Below are 19,407 nucleotides of genomic sequence, written 5' to 3'. Positions count from 1 at the left end.
CAGACCGCCCAACCTTACCAGGGACAGTAGCCAACCCCTTTTACAAGAAATCAGTAGGGCGTCAAGATATAGGAATGTGTGTGTAATTGGGGATTTCAATTATAGGAACATAGAGTGGGATACTTTATCCGGAGACCAAGAGGCACAGGATTTGTTAGATGTGATACAGGATAGTTTCCTAGCTTAAGCAGTTAATTAGAACACCAACGAGGGAAGAAAATATTTTGGATTTGTCGTTAACTAATAGAGAGGACATAATAAGCAACATTGAGGTTGGGGATTCATTAGGTAACAGTGATCATAAGGAAATTAGATTTAATATTAAATGGGAGGATAGAGTAAGCAGTAACAACACATTAATACCTGACTTCAGGAAGGCAGACTATGAGGGGTTAAGAAATCAGCTGCAGAAGCTTAGGGGAGTGAGATCAGAAGTAGGTCAGGACCCAGAGCAGGGAGGGGCGGTAATCTCTGGTGAGGTCACTAGTCAGGTCAGTAGCTTGAAGGGTGAGTACAATAGTCTGGTCAGGGAGATTAAATTAGGTGATCCACGGGGTGTCTGAGGATGGACTCTTCTGGCTGAATGGCCTGTAGGTCTTGGTGATGGGTGGAGCCCGTCAGGTCAGTGAGGATTAGATCTAAGGTGTTTGGCCGTGTGGGGAAATTAACCACCTGTGTGAGGTTTTTTTTTTCTTCTATGTCACTTATAAGTTGATTGAAGAAGTCACAAACCATTACAAAAATTGAAAAATCGTTATTCCTTCTTCCAGTTTGATGAGAGGGATTAAAATTTCTGGTGCTATCAGAATTGCGATAAGCCTAAAACTGACGGAGATATCCACGATTTAAAAAAAACGTGCTGAAACTTTGAAGGCGTATAACTCCTTTAATACTGTAAAGTTTTGTATGCCCAATTGTCGCCTGGGAGAACCAGTTATGGGGAACACGCTGGTGCTTTCAGAATGACGCTACGACCAATAGTTATGGAGTTATTATGATCTGTTTTTCGCGTTTTTTTTTAACTTTGATCCAACGTTCTTCGTTTAATATCTATTTTTTCTCATTCGTCAATAGATAATGAAGGTTTTAGAATTTAACGATGAATACAACGCTGGTCTCGAATCTTCGCTACGACCTTTAGTTTTGGAGACAACACGTCATTTCTTTAACCACCTGTCACGCCTTTACTAGTGAAGATACGTATGGGAATAGTATAGTTGAAATGACATGAGCTTGAACGCGTTTGGTTCTTTTTTTTATTTCTGATTTTCTTGATGAAACAACTGATACAAGAGAGTAGAGTTTGAATATTGAGCTATACCGGTCCAAAGTCGGCGGTTTTCGTTTTTCTCTCTGCTGCGTTGCGTCCATGTTTTTTTCGTGTTCGTGGGTGGGGCTCCCGTAGCATTTGACGCTGAACATTTTTTTCTTTACTTAATCATCAGTTAAAAAGTAGTTAAGTGTTTAACGATTTTGATTTTGTTTTAGGGGAGTGGTCGGGTGGTATTGGGGAGGGATGGTGAACGATGCTTTTATTTTTCGTTTAGTCTAAAATGTTCAAAGTGTGAATTCATATGTTTTGTTTAGTTTTTATAATGTATCGTGTTTTTTTATTTTTATTGGTGAAGTTTTTACATTTTTGAAGCGGCGCTGACTTTTTTTCTTACGTTACTGAACCTATAAATAAATAAATGTACTCTGACGTTAATGGGTGAATGAGCTAAGCTTAATATTGTCGATAGAGGTTTGTGCAAATACATCAGATAAACACTTAAAAGCAGTAGAAGGCTTTAAAACAAACACATAGGAGATTACATAGGAGGAACTACTCTGAGCTGATACTCACTCCTGGTTTGGGCAATCTCAACGCTTATATATAGATCACAGGTGGTTAAAGAGACATAAATCAAGGCAAATTAAGACGTTTTTTGCTGTCTTTACCCCATTGAACATGTGTAATGGCTAGTATCGCGACTTATTTCCCCGAGGAGGCATTTCTCGCACACACCCGGCCCCAGCCGTGGAGGGAGGAGGCTGATGTGTTATTTTTGTGTTTTTTGAAGCGAATTATCCTGTTGCCGAGGGAGCCATGCATCTAGAAACGGTAAATAGTCCCTTGTGATTGTTTTGGGTGGGTTAGGGCAGTGAATTAAGGCCTGTAATAGGTGGAAATAGGGAAAATATCGGTTGGGGGAGAGGTGGATTTAAATGGCCGCCGTGGTAGTTCAGAAGTTCATCGTTTTTTACTGATTTCCGGTAAACTAGAGTATATAGCGGCACGGGGCTTGAAAGGCATGGCGACACGTGCATTGGATTCCTGTGTGTGAAGTTAGAGAGCGGGATATAAGCCGGTAAGGTCAGAAAGGTCACGTATATAACTGGCTTGGGGTGTCCGGCTCCATATATGACCTTAATTATTAATGACCTCTAAGACCTTCGGGCACTGATAGGGAGAACTGAGATGAATGACCTAATTTATGGGGTCAAATGAGGTGTGAGTGTCTTAAATATTGAATTATGGGCGTTTAGCGGTGAGGTCATAAGGGCGTAACCGGCGGATGGAGCGAACCATATGTGGCGTATTATCTCAGTTATCAATAACACCTAAGAACTTTGAACACTATGAGAGGGAGAAGTAAGCTGAATGACCTAATTTATGGGGTCAAATGAGGTGTGAGTGTCTTAGATATTGAATTATGGGCGTTTAGCGGTGAGGTCATAAGGGCGTAACCGGCGGACGGGAGCGAACCATACGTGACCTTATATCCGTGAGTTTTGACCAGTGTAAGATGCCTGGGTACTCCTATATTAAGGATTAGGGTGTATTTGTGTTGTATTATTGCAGATATGAGGTGTGGGTTGTGTTACTCAGGAAATATTGAAGGTTAACGTGAGCTAGAAGTGTTTTAAGGGTGACTCGTCTAGCGGGCGGGTGAATTTTACGAATTTTTCAGATTTATTTATTTCAGTGTTATTTCTCTTGATTTTTTTGCATTTGCATCATCATGGTTGTGATTTCATGTGTGTCTGAGGTGGTATTGATGGTGATTGTGGTGATTTTAGGTGATACATGTGGTGGTGATGACCTGGGGTGGTGAACCTATTAACTCTAAAGGGGAATATGTAGGTTAGCGTTGTTGCCTTGACCACATGTGCTTACCCCAGACCATCGGGTGTCATTCTAGCCCCTTGCATCCGATGACGCAGTATACGCGTCATCGTCTCCTCATCCGAGTGACGTGACGCGCGTACTGCGTCATCATGGTCATTTCAGCCAGTGTGTTTATTTCGTCTAGTATGGTATAGTGCTCGGGCGCGCGATTTGACAGCTCGTAGTGAAGAGGCTAGAGTTATACATGCTCCTGGTACTGTGAAGGCTGGCATGAACCTATATTTTGGCTGTCAACATTTTCTTTGCTCTCACAGGAGGTTAAGGTTAAAATCTAAGTTTAATTCAAGGTTAGGATAACTTAGCGATGACCAGTATCTTATCCTAGACCTGGGGGCTTCGTGGTGCAGTGGTTAGCAGTTAGCACACCCGGCTCACAACCGAGGGAGCCTGGGTTCGATTCCCGGGCAGAGTGGGAAAATTTGGGAGGCTTTTCAGATACCCTATGCCCCTGTCCACCCAGCAGTGTACCAGGTATTAATCGGGGGTTGTGTCCCGTCTCCTGGGATCTGTTCCCTTCTTTAATTCCTTCCCCTCCTGTCTCTCTCTGGCATATGACCACAGATGTTGCGCCGACTAAATGAAATTTTCCAACTTTTTTATCCTAGACCATCGGGTGTTATTCTAGAGGTCTGCTCATGGTACCGTGAGGGCAGGAATTGACCTATTTTGTCTGTCAATTTTTATCTTGCTCTCACAGGAGGTTACGTTAAAATCTAAGTTTAATCCAAGGTTAGGATAACTTAGTGCTGACCGAGCATTTTTTTTGTTAATGTTTCTGATATTTTTCAGCCCTTGAATATATAAATAAGTGTGAAGTGATGAGACTTGGGTGTTTTTTCTGGAATAACACCCACTTGTTTAGGATATATAGGCAGGATAGGCCTCTCACCACACTGCCGTTGATGTCACTGGCGGGAGAGGTGGCTACGGTCATCTCCATACTCACCGCCTCTTAAAATATTATCTTAGGGTGCAACGCAGTATATATTTGTTTTATTTCATTGTGGTAGTAGAGCGCACGGCAGGTACGGTTAACCCGGTAGCTGTGGGGATCATGTTTCTTAAGTCGGTAGCAGCGATGGGCCAAATTTGTGTCTTTACCGTGTAGCAGTGATGGGCCAAATTTGTGGCTTTACCGTGTAGCAGCGACGGGCCAAATTTGTGGCTTTATCGTGTAGCAGCGATGGGCCAAATTTGTGCCATGATATAAATCCCCCCAAATAGATGATACATAATCTGATCACAAATGCTTTATATATAATATGAAATGGTTTGTGTGAGGGGTGATTTTTTTCCATCTTTCTCGCTTGGAGGGACCATTAAGAAACACTGGGTTAAAGGCCCTTCCCTCTAAGCGAGAAAAATTAGAAAAAAATCATCACTCACACAAACCACTTCATAATATATATCAATGCATTTGTGATCAGTTTATACATCATCTATTTATTTATTTATTTATTTATTTATTTATTTATTTATTTTTACGTCTTGGCCTATTGCGCCGGTAGGCTTCTTCCCGGTGGATCCTGATGGTCGGTGGTGGGGTTTATATCCTTCTTAATATATCAAGTTACATATCATGGCAAGAATTTGGCCCGTCGCTGGTACACTATAAAGCCACAAATATGGGCCCTTGTTGCTACCGGGTTAAGTTAGGTCTTGTTAGGATAGCTCAGCAAGTTTGGGCAGGTTAGGATAGCTTAGATTTAATTCTCTAAATATATGGTCTTGGGGGGGGGACACCTGGAGATATATTTCTGTTTATATTGTTTTGACAGTGGCTTGCTAAGGCTAGATTAGTACCGGTATCATTAAAGTTTGGTTAGGTTAGGATGACTTAGATTTAATTCTCTTTATATATTGTCTGGGATGACACATTGAGGCATATGTTTTTACTTTTTTGCATATTTGGCGTCGGAACACAGGCTGGGGAAGGAGACGGTGGCTGAGTGGTTAGCGTGCCGGTCCTGCGTTCGCCGCGTCATGGATGAGGAGGGTTTGAATCCACTGCTGCCACAGTCTACCTGTCCTGAAGACCACCACCATCATCCTGGACTGTATGGGACTGTCCAAGGGAAAGCTAGATGGGGCAGCTATAAACACTTGCCGGCTTGGGCCCACCACCAGGCCCAGCCAAGGGAGGTAAGGAAAAAAAGTATGGCTAGGTTTGAATAAGTTTTAGGTTAGAATAGCTTAGTATTAAATTATCTTGTAATTATTATTATTGTCATTATTATCATTCCTATTACGTGTAATATTATCCAGCTTGTAAGGGACTGTATGCATATACAAATACACTGTATTGCCAAGAAACAAGAGGAATTAACTATTTTAATGATAAATATAAGTGAATCTCGTTATTGAGGACCAGGAGACAGATTTTGTGTTGGAAGTCAGTAAATATAAGAGGCTGAGTACAACAGTCTGGCAATGTTGGCACTGCCTCAAAGTATAGGCCTGGCTGTATGTATAGAGTTATGAGGAGAGAGAGGGAGGGTAGAGGAAGAAAAGTATGTAAAAAAACAAATATGAGAGAGAGTATCAATTAATTATCTTATATTATACAGCCCTTGATAGAGAGAGATTTTATAATATATTATCCCATGCTGTCTTTCCCAGTACAAGACTTTGAGAGTGGACACATATTTGCAGGTTGGTGTAGCAGTGCCGGGAGGTTCCATAACACAGGGCACTCCTTACCTCAACAACAGTCTCTTCACCGACAAGTAATTCTTCACCAACAAGCTTTTCAGCAGCTTGGAGAAATAGGTAAGCTTTCTCTACTCATTTCCTGCCCTGCCTTCATTACCCCCGCCAGAAGCCCCCAAAGGGTGAACCCGTTATATTGAGCTGTAAAATGTTCAGCTCACTTAGTAACCCAGTGTGTTGTAAAATGTTCAGTACATCCCCTTGCTTAGAGGGAAAGGCCTTTTAACCCGGTGGTGGTGGTAGCAGCGGGGATCATGTTTCCTAACCCGGTAGCAGCAGGGATCATGTTTCTTAATGGTCCCCCCAAGCGAGAAAAATGAGAAAAAAATCATCCCTCACACAAACCGTTTCATAATACATATCAAAGCATTTGTGATCAGTTTACACATCATCTATTTTGGGGGGTTTAAATCATGGCACAAATTTGGCCCGTTGCTGCTACACGGTAAAGCCACAAATTTGGCCCGCTGCTGCTACACGGTAAAGCCACAAATTTGGCCCGTTGCTGCTACACGGTAAAGCCACAAATTTGGCCCGCTGCTGCTACACGGTAAAGCCACAAATTTGGCCCGTTGCTGCTACACGGTAAAGCCACAAATTTGGCCCGTTGCTGCTACACGGTAAGAAACATGATCCCCGCAGGGTTAAGCGTAGGGTGCATGATTATGTTTGCCAAAGTGCTTACTACACACTGGATACATATTATGCATGCAAGATTGGTTTTGCTTTATAATATAGTTAGATTAATTTGATTTATTTATTCAGCCCTTGACAGAGAGGAAAGTAATATTTCTTATTGTACAAGGGACTTACCACAGACATGTTGCTAACCTGATTTTGTGTAAGTTTAAACCCAGGAATAAGTCACCTCCAATCCTGGCATCAAAGTTCTTAAGCCCCTAACTCACTCACCTGTGCTAATGCAGGAGTAAAGTCATAATTATACAGTAAATATTGGTGTGAAAAAGACTCCTAATATTGGCCACATCATGTGTGGAAATACATATTAAAAGGAAGCCTAGCCAGCAGGGAGGGAGGAGGAGCCTCACTTCATGGTTTGGTCTCAAAAGCTAACAGGCTATATTTTCACCTGCAAGGGTAGATATATATTTTTCTGCTTACTTTTTGCCTTATTTTACAGCCTTTGACAGAGAGGAAAGTAACACACATAAACTGATCACAAATGCTTTGATACATAATATGAAATGGTTTGTGTGAGGGGTGATTTTTTCTCATTTTTCTTGCTTGGAGGGACCATTAAGAAACATGATCCCTGCCACCACCGGGTTAAGTTAAAGTTTTCTAAAGAAAGAATTGCTACATTACATTTGTAAGTCACTGACACAACCAAAACACGTCCTCACACTCACCACCATCACTTTGTTGATGCGTCATGGACAGCGATATTAGGTAGGGTTAGATACACGGGAGCCAAGGTTCAGTGGAGCTGCCTCGTGCAGGCCTACCGGCCTCTTGCAGACTCCTATGTTCTTATGCCACTGGACGAGGTGGAAAGACGCTTGGGTGCCATAGTAGGGGTCAAAATGCTATGTATGTATTCCAGAGAAATGTTCCACTCACAGTGCTGGCTAGCTTCAGACTGAGGAGAAAGACAGCGTCTCTGCACACACACACACACACTCACACACACACACACACACACACACACACACACACACACACACACTCACCCACTCACTCACACTCTCTCTCTCTCTCTCTCTCTCTCTCCAATATCTGTCTATTTATATATTTTTACTCTGAAAAGAATTTACCACAAAAAATCAATTATCAACTTTATTAATCTCCTTACTTTACTCCTAGAGACAAGAGGAGGAAGAGGAAGAAGAAGAAGAAGAGGAAGAGGAGGATGACTTTGAAGACCAGCAGACAGACAGAAAGACATTGGTGAGTGTTGAATCATTCTTTCCATAATACTCTCTCTCCTTCCTTCCTTCTTGTCTCTTGGATAGGTTAGGATAAAAGGCCAGATTATTGAACCTCCTCACTCAAGTTCACATATTTGAGGGTTTCTTAGGAGTTTTGGGAGTTAATTCCAGGGCTAGTTTTATGAGGCTGGTGGTAGAGTGACCCTTCCTCTGTACCGTGAACCTTAAACCGTAGAGCGCAGGCAAAAACATACCTCACTTCAGCCTTCCATACCTTCACTTCTACTTAGCTTACCTAACTGAATGAAGTATCCTTGTAAAGTACATACCCTTAACCCCTTCACTACGGCCGGGCCAAAACGGCGCCCCGCACCGTATCCAAGATCGCCGTGCGCACCAAATTTGAAATGTTGCTATTGAATATAACAAGTTTTCAGCCATAAACTCAACATAATCATCATGTATTATAAATGAAAACATGCAGAATTAAATGGTGCACATAAAAAAACATAATTTGATTGATAGTTTTGAGAGGTAAGCATAAATATAGAAATAGAATAACTTGTGTATTGGCTAAAGCGAGCCAATATGCGCGTCCTCGGATATGGTATGGGGCACGCAAGGATGCAGTATACTGGTGTTGAAGGGGTTAACCTCTTCAGCACGGTGACGCAGTATACGCATCATTTGGTCTCTCGTAGCATATCCGAGTGACGCGCATACTGCGTCATGGTCGCTTGAGTCAGTGTGTGTTTCATTTCTTCCCGGATATGGCACGAGACTTTCAAAATGTTGCTCGGATATGCTACGGTGTTTTATGTACCTCCCAATATTATTCTTATGTCAGAGTATGAAGTAATTTCATGCACTCATATTGGATCTTAGCGGACAGTTACTACCACTGGTAGTCAAATACCCTTTGTTTCTACCATGAAATAACACAAATAAAGTGAGGGAAAATATGTTACTTGCGAGTGTAGAAACCTCTCGCCCACCTTATCACCTTATCATGTTGCCCCGCCCCTGCCCTCTCTGCACCTCTCATCTGTTTCTGCTCCACTGAGCTAAGACCACTACTTTTGTTCATAATTTGATATGAGATAAAGTCACATCTGTAAGTAATGCTTTTATTTTATTTTCTCGTAGTCTGTCCCTGATAGATGTAGATGAAAAAACGCAGAAAACGTGTCAAGCCAGTTTATGGTCAATTTCTCTTCTCTCTCTCTCTCTAAGTCAACTCTACAGTCACCGTGAGATTGTGTGTGTGTGTGTGTGTGTGTGTGTGTGTGTGTGTGTGTGTGTGTGTGTAATTCACCTTTTGGTCTGCTGCAGGTCTCTCTCGAGACAGCCAGCCATTCCCCTACGGAAGTGAGCCAGGGTCTCATTGTACCGAGTTTGGGGGAGGGCTGAGACCACTCACACACAACACACCGCGACAACGAGGTCACAACTCCTTGTCTGACGTCGCGTACCTACTCACTGCTAGGTGAACAGGGGCTGCACGTGAAAGAAGATAAATCCAAATTATCTTCACCTGGTTGTGAATCAGGCGCTACCAATTACACCACTGGCCGTGTGTGTGTGTGTGTGTGTGTGTGTGTGTGTGTGTGTGTGCGTGTGCGTGCGTGTGTGTGCGGGTGTGCGTGTGCGTGTGCGATTGTATACTAAATGGAAAAAAAGTAAATAAATGAGTAACTACCACTGTTACGTCTCTCTCTCTCTGAATTACGAAAAGAATGATAAATGAAGGACACAACAATAGCACAACAGGCAATTTTATTTATAGAAAACGATGTCTCGCGCGTAATCTCTTTTTCTATTGTGTCCGAGTCAGTCACGTGGCAACACTTGGTGAGAGATGTGTGATCCATCACCCCATACATCCCGCTCTGCACCCTCTTCACCCCACAAAACTTCTTCACCACCACCCTCTCCACATCCACACCACACACCATCCCGCCACACACACCACCGCTCATCTTCACCCCTATCTGCTAATTTTGTTTCTCAGCCTCCTTCACTCCCACAATCACCCATCGTTGCTTACCACTCACTCTCACTCTCACCACCACCAGCACCACCTTCTCCTTCACATTCAGCCCCTCCTCCATCTCCCACGCCCCTTCATCCGTCACCATCACCCTCACCTTCTCCTTCACATTCAGCCCCTCCTCCATCTCCCGCGCCCCTTCATCCGTCACCATCACCCTCACCTTCTCCTTCACATTCAGCCCCTCCTCCATCTCCCGCGCCCCTTCATCCGTCACCATCACCCTCACCACCACCTTCTCCTTCACATTCAGCCCCTCCTCCATCTCCCGCGCCCCTTCATCCGTCACCATCACCCTCACCTTCTCCTTCACATTCAGCCCCTCCTCCATCTCCCTCTTCATCCGTCACCATCACCCTCACCCACCACCTTCTCCTTCACATTCAGCCCTCCTCCATCTCCCACGCCCTTCATCCGTCACCATCACCCTCACCTTCTCCTTCACATTCCGCCCCTCCTCCATCACCACCGCCCCTACATCCGTCACCATCACCCTCACCCTCACCACCACCTTCTCCTTCACATTCAGCCCCTCCTCCATCTCCCACGCCCCTTCATCCGTCACCATCACCCTAACCTTCTCCTTCACATTCAGCCCCTCCTCCATCTCCCGCGCCCCTTCATCCGTCACCATCACCCTCACCCTCACCACCACCTTCTCCTTCACATTCAGCCCCTCCTCCATCTCCTGCGCCCTTCATCCGTCACCATCACCCCACCTCACCACCACCTTCTCCTTCACATTCAGCCCCTCCTCCATCTCCCGCCCTTCATCCGTCACCATCACCCCTCACCACCACCTTCTCCTTCACATTCAGCCCCTCCTCCATCTCTCCCCCTTCATCCGTCACCATCACCCTCACCACCACCTTCTCCTTCACATTCAGCCCTCCTCCATCTCCCCGCATCTTCATCCGTCACCATCACCCTCACCACCACCTTCTCCTTCACATTCAGCCCCTCCTCCATCTCCCCCTTCATCCGTCACCACCACCCTCACCACCACCTTCTCCTTCACATTCAGCCCTCCTCCATCTCCCGCGCCTTCATCCGTCACCATCACCCTCACCACCACCTTCTCCTTCACATTCAGCCCTCCTCCATCTCCCCGTGCCCCTTCATCCGTCACCATCACCCCTCACCACCTTTTCCTTCACATTCAGCCCCTCCTCCATCTCCCCCTTCATCCGTCACCATCACCCTCACCACCTTCTCCTTCACATTCAGCCCCTCCTCCATCTCCCGCGCCCTTCATCCGCTACCATCACCCTCACCCTCACCACCACCTTTTCCTTCACATTCAGCCCTCCTCCATCTCCCCTTCATCCACCACCATCACCCTCACCACCACCTTCTCCTTCACATTCAGCCCTCCTCCATCTCCCGTGCCCCTTCATCCGTCACCATCACCCCTCACCACCACCTTTTCCTTCACATTCAGCCCCTCCTCCATCTCCCGCCCTTCATCCCGCCACCATCACCCTCACCACCTTCTCCTTCACATTCAGCCCCTCCTCCATCTCCCCGCGCCTTCATCCGTCACCACCACCTTCTCCTTCACATTCAGCCCCTCCTCCATCTCCTGCGCCCCTTCATCCGTCACCATCACCCTCACCAACACCACCACCTTCTCCTGCACCTTCAGCCCCTCCTCCCTCTCCCCTTCATCCGTCACCACCACCTTCTCCTTCACATTCAGCCCCTCCTCCATCTCCTGGGCCCTTCATCCGTCACCATCACCCTCACCCTCACCACCACCTTCTCCTTCACATTCAGCCCCTCCTCCATCTCCCGCGCCCCTTCATCCGTCACCACCACCTTCTCCTTCACATTCAGCCCCTCCTCCATCTCCTGCGCCCCTTCATCCGTCACCATCACCCTCACCCTCACCACCACCTTCTCCTTCACATTCAGCCCCTCCTCCATCTCCCACGCCCCTTCATCCGTCACCATCACCCTCACCTCCTTCACATTCAGCCCCTCCTCCATCTCCCGCGCCCCTTCATCCGTCACCATCACCCTCACCACCACCTTCTCCTTCACATTCAGCCCCTCCTCCATCTCCCACGCCCCTTCATCCGTCACCATCACCCTCACCTTCTCCTTCACATTCAGCCCCTCCTCCATCTCCCGCGCCCCTTCATCCGTCACCTTCACCCTCACCTCACCACCACCTTCTCCTTCACATTCAGCCCTCCTCCATCTCCCACGCCTTCATCCGTCACCATCACCCTCACCTTCTCCTTCACATTCAGCCCTCCTCCATCTCCTGCCCCTTCATCCTTCACCATCACCCTCACCACCACCTTGTCCTTCACATTCAGCCCCTCCTCCATCTCCCACGCCTTCATCCGTCACCATCACCCTCACCTTCTCCTTCACATTCAGCCCCTCCTCCATCTCCCCGCCTTCATCCGGTCACCATCACCCTCACCCTCACCACCACCTTCTCCTTCACATTCAGCCCCTCCTCCATCTCCCTGCGCCCCTTCATCCGTCACCATCACCTCACCCTCACCAACACCTTCTCCTTCACATTCAGCCCCTCCTCCATCTCCCCCGCCCCTTCATCCGTCACCATCACCCTCACCATCACCTTCTCCTTCACATTCAGCCCCTCCTCCATCTCCCGCGCCCTTCATCCGTCACCATCACCCTCACCACCACCTTCTCCTTCACAGTCACCCCCTCCGCCCTCTACCCGTCCTCTTCATCCGTCACCATCACCCTCACCACCACCTTCTCCTTCACATTCAGCCCTCCTCCATCTCCGCGCCCTTCATCCGTCACCACCACCCTCACCACCACCTTCTCCTTCACATTCAGCCCTCCTCCATCTCCCGCCCCTTCATCCGTCACCATCACCCTCACCACCACCTACTCCTTCACATTCAGCCCTCCTCCATCTCCCGCCTTCATCCGTCACCATCACCCCTCACCACCACCTTCTCCTTCACATTCAGCCCCTCCTCCATCTCCCCGCGCCTTCATCCGCCACCATCACCCTCACCCTCACCACCTTTTCCTTCACATTCAGCCCCTCCTCCCGCTCCCCTTCATCCGTCACCATCACCCTCACCACCACCTTCTCCTTCACATTCAGCCCTCCTCCATCTCCCCCTTCATCCGTCACCACCACCTTCTCCTTCACATTCAGCCCCTCCTCCATCTCCTGCGCCCCTTCATCCGTCACCATCACCCTCACCCGCTCCACCACCTTCTCCATCACATGCAGCCCCGCCTCCATCTCCCGCCCCTTCATCCGTCACCACCACCTTCTCCTTCACATTCAGCCCTCCTCCATCTCCTGCCTTCATCCGTCACCATCACCCTCACCCTCACCACCACCTTCTCCTTCACATTCAGCCCCTCCTCCATCTCCCACGCCCCTTCATCCATCACCCTCACCACCACCTTCTCCTTCACATTCAGCCCCTCCTCCATCTCCCGCGCCCCTTCATCCGTCACCATCACCACCACCTTCACCTTCACATTCACCGCCACCTCCATCTCCACCTCCACATCCTCCGTCACCATCACCCTCACCAGCACCAACACCTTCTCCTTCACATTCAGCGCCTCCTCCATCTCCTCCGACCCTTCATCCGTCACCATCACCCTCACCTCACCACCACCTTTTCCTTCACATTCAGCCCCTCCTCCATCTCCTGCCCCTTCATCCGTCACCATCACCCTCACCACCACCTTCTCCTTCACATTCAGCCCTCCTCCATCTCCGCGCCTTCATCCGTCACCACCACCTTCTCCTTCACATTCAGCCCCTCCTCCAACTCACCCGCCCCTTCAACCGTCACACTCACCCACACCCTCACCACCACCACCACCACCTCCTTCACCGCCACCAGCTGCCGAGAACTCTTTCTCAAGTGTGTCAACACTTATACTTCATCAATCAGAGGAGGAGGAAGAATACCAACTTCCATCGCCGCCACCCTCCGATGAAAAATTAGTGAAATATAAATTGCATTTTATTTTAGACTGAATATTGGTGTGTAAGGCACAATGGAATTATTCTCGATATTCAGATACATACTCTGTTATGATTATGTTTCGTTTTGTGATTGACTGTGGAGTTTTTAAAGTTTGCTGCGCGCGCTGAAATCCCGGATATGACGCGGGCGCGCGTTTTGACTTGCCGTACCGAAGAGGTTAACTGTCCTTTGACGTTAAGTTGAAGACTGTATGACCATTGGCAGAACGAGTACAGAACATTGAAGTAGGATCACTGGGAGCACATTTTTATATACAGTTTTCCACCCAAAATGGACTTTCCTTCTATGATTTAGCAGGCCAGTGGGGGTCTCTTTTAACCTCTGTATATCAAAAACTCTTCATCACAGCTAAAAAGCAAAAACACCATTGGAAAGAGGAGGTCCAGATCTATAGGAGTCGGTTATGTATGCCACTCTTGCGAACGTACATGCACGTTCAAGGAGTGTTGAATGTTAACACTTACTTCGGTGCGTGCGTTATGATCAGCCGTATTGAGGGGAACTGCGGATATCTCTCCTTCAGACTCTGGCAAGGGAGTATTGCCAACTGCAATATTTACAACTATTTGGTCAAAGAATCAGTCAGGTGATAGGTGAAGCTATGCAAAAATCCCGCTATATTGGGCAAGAACATCCACCAGTTACTCGTCCGTAGATTTGCCGCGCTGGGCTGACATGATTTTCCACCATATTTAGTGAAGAACACACTCAATTGGCAATCCTGTGTTGTGAGAATTAGTGTTGGAGCACTCTCATACGTGGGAGATTTGAGTGCGGCTGGAGCTGGCAGCGAGGGTTTAGCGCCACCAGCAAATATGCCTAACACCCGCTGCAAGCGCTTAGCAATGAAAGGGTTGATGGTCCCTCCAAGTGAGAAAGATGAGGAAAAATCACCCCTCACACAAACCATTTCATAATACATATCAAAGCATTTGTGATCAGATTATGTATCATCTAATTTGAGGGGTTCATATCATGGCACAAATTTGGCCGGTCACTGCTACACGGTAAGCCACAAATTTGGCCCGTCGCTGCTACATGGTTTAATTATTGCATTCAATTTTACTAGTGACAGAGATTTTGTGAGAGCTTATTACACCAGAATTTCACTTAATTATGTGAGTCAGAAACCACAGAAATGTTAGCAGAGTGAATTCAAAGGTAAACACGCACATGCTGTATTGTTTGGCCGTAAGACGCTGCCTCTTGGAAGACACCCTGATTATGGAATGATATTTTTCATGGTGTAAGAGTGTGAGCAAACCTTTTAGGCTTGGACGTAGCAGACGAGACATTAACCCGGTAGCAGCGACGGGCCAAATTTGTGGCTTCACCGTGTAGCAGCGACGGGCCAAATTTGTGGCTTTATCGTGTAGCAGCGACGGGCCAAATTTGTGGTTTTATCGTAGCAGCGACGTAATAAATTTGTGGCTTCACCGTGTAGCAGCGACGGGCCAAATTTGTGGCTTTACCGTGTAGCAGCGACGGGCCAAATTTGTGGCTTCACCGTGTAGCAGCGACGGGCCAAATTTGTGGCTTCACCGTGTAGCAGCGACGGGCCAAATTTGTGGCTTTATCGTGTAGCAGCGACGGGCCAAATTTGTGGCTTCACCGTGTAGCAGCGACGGGCCAAATTTGTGGCTTTACCGTGTAGCAACGACGGGCCAAATTTGTGGCTTTACCGTGTAGCAGCGACGGGCCAAATTTGTGCCATGATATAAACCCCCCAAAATAGATGATACATAAACTGATCACAAATGCTTTGATATATATTATGAAATGGTTTGTGTGAGGGGTGATTTTTTCTCATTTTTCTCGCTTAGAGGGACCATTAAGAAACATGATCCCCGCTGCTACTGGGTTAACACCAGCAGACTGTTGGTACCAATCTGCCGAGGCTGAACAGTGGGCTGAGGCAGACTACAGTACCCCAAGGATGGGATAAGGGGACGAGGGCGAGGTGGCTGGCAGACGCTATTGTACTTACTGGAATTGGGTCCGTGGATTTCTCGATATAAAGGGGGGGCTTCGTGGTGCAGTGGTTAGCACACGCAGCTCGCAACTAAGAGAGCCCGGGTTCGATTCCTGGGTGGAGTGGAAAAATTTGAGCGGCTTTTCTGATACCCTACACCCCTGTCCACCCAGCAGTGAGTGGTTACCAGGTATTAATCGGGGGTTGTGTCCCGTCTCCTGGGGTCTGTTCCCTTCTCCTATAATTCCTTCCCCTTCTGTCTCTCTCCGGCATATGACCACAGATGTTGCGCTGTCCACTAAACAAACCTTTCCAACTTTCTTGATGTAAGTGTGTCCGTTATATCCCTGATTTACTATACAGGTAACTCGATTTACGCGAGTTTGGTTTACACGTTTTTGAAATAACGCTGGGTCCAAAATACAAATAAGTGTTTAATTTGCACATTTTTTTCACTTATATGCGATATTTTCTGGAGTGTCCACCAGATGTCTCACGCAACTGGACTCACACGGCCACACAGCTGAGCTCAGTTCTTCCCGCGCGCCACTTGAACAACAATACAGTACCCGCGCTGCCACGCTACTCAACAATAGGGGTGGGCGGGTATTGGTACTAACGGTACCAGCTATATGGTACGGTACCAGTACCAGACTGCTCAGTACTGGTACCAATACTAGCCAGTCACTCATGGTGTCCCTCATTTCTTCCTCACTCGAGTGAGGAAGAGACTGAGTGCCTGAGTGGATATCTCGGTGATATGGATTTTCTCTCTCTCTCTCTCTCTCTCTCTCTCTCAGTCTCTCGCAGGTGGATAAAAAGATCAAAATAAGGCAATTCTATGTAATTAATGCAAGTAATAATGTAATTCTATGTAATTCTCTCTCTCTCTCTCTCTCTCTCTCTCTCTCTCTCTCTCTCCCTCCCCACTGAAGGAAGTGAATATTAATTTTTCGATAAAAAAACTACCTCTCGTTTGATTTACGCAATGACCTCTTGAAGGACACAATACTCGCGTGTTACCTGTACCTGTAAGAAATGACCAAAACTCCTATGAAAGCTTTGCCAAATGTGTGTGTCTCTCTGGCATATGACCACAGATGTTCCCTTCTCCTATAATTCCTTCCCCTTCTGTCTCTCTCCGGCATATGACCACAGATGTTCCCTTCTCCTATAATTCCTTCCCCTTCTGTCCCTCTCTGGCATATGACCACAGATGTTCCATTCTACTATACTTCGTTCACCTTCTGTCTCGCTCCGTCATATGACCACAGATGTTCCCTTCTCCTATAATTCCTTCCCCTCCTGTCTCTCTCCGCATATGACCACAGATGTTCCTTCTCCTATAATTCCTTCCCTCCTGTCTCTTGCTGGCATATGACCACAGATGTTCCTTCTCCTATTATTCCTACCCATACTGTCTCTCTCTGGCATATGACCACAGATGTTCCCTTCTCCTATAATTCCTTCCCCTACTGTCTCTAGCTGGCATATGACCACAGATGTTCCCTTCTCCTATAATTCCTTCCCCTTCTGTCTCTCTCCGGCATATGACCACAGATGTTCCCTTCTCCTTTAATTCCTTCCCTTCTGTCTCTTCAGCATATGACCACAGATGTTCCCTTCTCCTATAATTCCTTCCCCTCCTGTCTCTTGCTGGCATATGACCACAGATGTTCCCTTCTCCTATAATTCCTTCCCCTTCTGTCTCTCTCTGGCATATGACCACAGATGTTCCCTTCTCCTATAATTCCTTCCCTTCTGTCTCTCTCCGCATATGACCACAGATGTTCCTTCTCCTATAATTCCTTCCCTTCTGTCTCTCTCCGCATATGACCACAGATGTTCCCTTCTCCTATAATTCCTTCCCCTTCTGTCTCTCTCCAGCATATGACCACAGACGTTCCCTTCTCCTATAATTCCTTCCCCTTCTGTCTCTCTCTGGCATATGACCACAGATGTTCCCTTCTCCTATAATTCCTTCCCCTTCTGTCTCTCTGGCATATGACCACACATGTTCCCTGCTCCTATAATTCCGTCCCCTCCTGTCTCTCTCCTGCATATGACCACAGATGCTCCCTTCTCCTATAAGTCCTTCCCCTACTGTCTCTAGCTGGCATCTGAACACAGCTGTTCCATTCTCCTATAATTCCTTCCCTTCTGTCTCTCTGGCATATGACCACAGATGTTCCTTCTCCTATAATTCCTTCCCTTCTGTCTCTCTCCGCATATGACCACAGATGTTCCCTTCTCCTATAATTCCTTCCCTTCTGTCTCTCTCGCATATGACCACAGATGTTCCCTTCTCCTATAATTCCTTCCCCTTCTGTCTCTCTCCAGCATATGACCACAGACGTTCCCTTCTCCTATAATTCCTTCCCCTTCTGTCTCTCTCTGGCATATGACCACAGATGTTCCCTTCTCCTATAATTCCTTCCCCTTCTGTCTCTCTCTGGCATATGACCACAGATGTTCCCTTCTCCTATAATTCCTTCCCCTTCTGTCTCTCTCTGGCATATGACCACAGATGGTCCCTTCTCCTATAATTCCTTCCCTTCTGTCTCTCTCCGCATATGACCACAGATGTTCCCATCTCCTATAATTCCTTCCCCTTCTGTCTCACTCCAGCATAAGACCACAGACGTTCCTTCTCCTATAATTCCTTCCCTTCTGTCTCTCTGGCATATGACCACAGATGTTCCCCTCTCCTAGACGACCTTCCCCTCATGTCTCTCTCTGGCATATGACCACAGATGTTCCCTTCTCCTATAATTCCTTCCCCTTCTGTCTCTCTCTGGCATATGACCACAGATGCTCCCTTCTCCTATAATTCCTTCCCCTTCTGTCTCTCTCCGGCATATGACCACAGATGTTCCCTTCTCCTATAATTCCTTCCCCTCCTGTCTCTCTCCGGCATATGACCATGGATGTCACTAAACCAAACTTTCCTTCCACCCATGAAAACCTGGTTAACTTTGTCTGTGTAAACAGTGGTAATGGGAGCCCAATATGTTGAAGAAGATACAGTCATCCTGGAGGTAGTTTTAAAATGTTTCTGCACCTTGAACAGTAACATGGATACCTTGTGACTATTCTCTGTGGTGGCCTCGGGAAGCAATGCCAGGAAAATGATTATTATGTTGGTAAAGATAGGAGAGTTTGTAAATATTTGACCCTGTGTTGACCCTCTGGTGGTAGTGACTGTGTGGAAGGAAGGAAGGGTTGAAAGTTTAAAGGAATTTATTATTATATGTAAAATGCACCTTCAGGTTGACACAAATACTAATTCCTTACTTATATTATAGATGAAAGAGGAAGAGGAGGAGGAGGAGGACAGGAATTTCTTGGTGTTTGTTATTTTTATTTCTTTGTTCCATTTATCAATATTTTTCTTTGTTTCCTCTTTTTCTTATCTTCATTTTCTTTACAAAGGAAGGAACGAGAGAGAGAGAGAGAGAGAGAGAGAGAGAGAGAGAGAGAGAGAGAGAGAGAGAGAGAGAGAGAGAGAGAGAGAGAGAGAGAGAGAGAGAGAGAAGGGAGGGAGGGAGGAAGAGAAGGAAGGAAAAAAGGAAGGAAGAGAAGTAGGGGAGGAAGGAAGGAAA

The 19,407-nt window shown here is 46.8% G+C and overlaps 1 protein-coding gene and 1 long non-coding RNA gene across 8 annotated transcripts in view; one reads left to right on the top strand and one right to left on the bottom strand.

Moving 5' to 3' along the window:
• Window positions 1-1,971: 1,971 nt before the first annotated feature.
• Window positions 1,972-19,407, top strand: part of LOC127000492 (uncharacterized) — a 19,297-nt gene continuing 1,861 nt past the window's right edge. The window contains exons 1-5 of one of the 2 annotated variants that reach the window (XR_007754255.1): window positions 1,972-2,104; window positions 5,098-5,314; window positions 5,825-5,941; window positions 7,706-7,789; window positions 19,111-19,152. This is a non-coding gene — a long non-coding RNA (uncharacterized LOC127000492). The remainder of the gene's footprint in view (window positions 2,105-5,097; window positions 5,315-5,824; window positions 5,942-7,705; window positions 7,790-19,110; window positions 19,153-19,407) is intronic. The other variant, XR_007754169.1, reaches the window with a different exon arrangement.
• LOC127000280 (uncharacterized) lies at window positions 9,499-13,217 on the bottom strand. 6 transcript variants are annotated; one of them, XM_050863826.1, is made up of 5 exons: window positions 13,145-13,211; window positions 11,783-11,971; window positions 11,639-11,719; window positions 10,320-10,475; window positions 9,499-9,983 (listed from the first exon to the last, which is right to left on the bottom strand). In XM_050863826.1, exons 1-5 carry the CDS (start codon window positions 13,196-13,198, stop codon window positions 9,765-9,767), a joined length of 699 nt encoding a protein of 232 aa, XP_050719783.1. In that variant the 5' UTR covers window positions 13,199-13,211; the 3' UTR covers window positions 9,499-9,764. The 6 variants fall into 6 exon arrangements, 5 of the variants coding, with proteins under 5 accessions (XP_050719783.1, XP_050720078.1, XP_050719855.1 ...); XM_050864121.1 differs by lacking the exon at window positions 11,639-11,719 and adding an exon at window positions 10,044-10,121 and having other exon boundaries at window positions 10,398-10,475; window positions 11,852-11,971; XM_050863898.1 differs by lacking the exon at window positions 13,145-13,211 and adding an exon at window positions 12,243-12,293.

This window comes from Eriocheir sinensis, chromosome 1 (assembly GCF_024679095.1).
Source record: "Eriocheir sinensis breed Jianghai 21 chromosome 1, ASM2467909v1, whole genome shotgun sequence".
In the NCBI taxonomy this organism is placed as follows: Eukaryota; Metazoa; Arthropoda; class Malacostraca; order Decapoda; family Varunidae; genus Eriocheir; species Eriocheir sinensis.
Note: the sequence above shows the minus strand (reverse complement) of the source record. Positions and strands in the feature narration are given on the sequence as shown.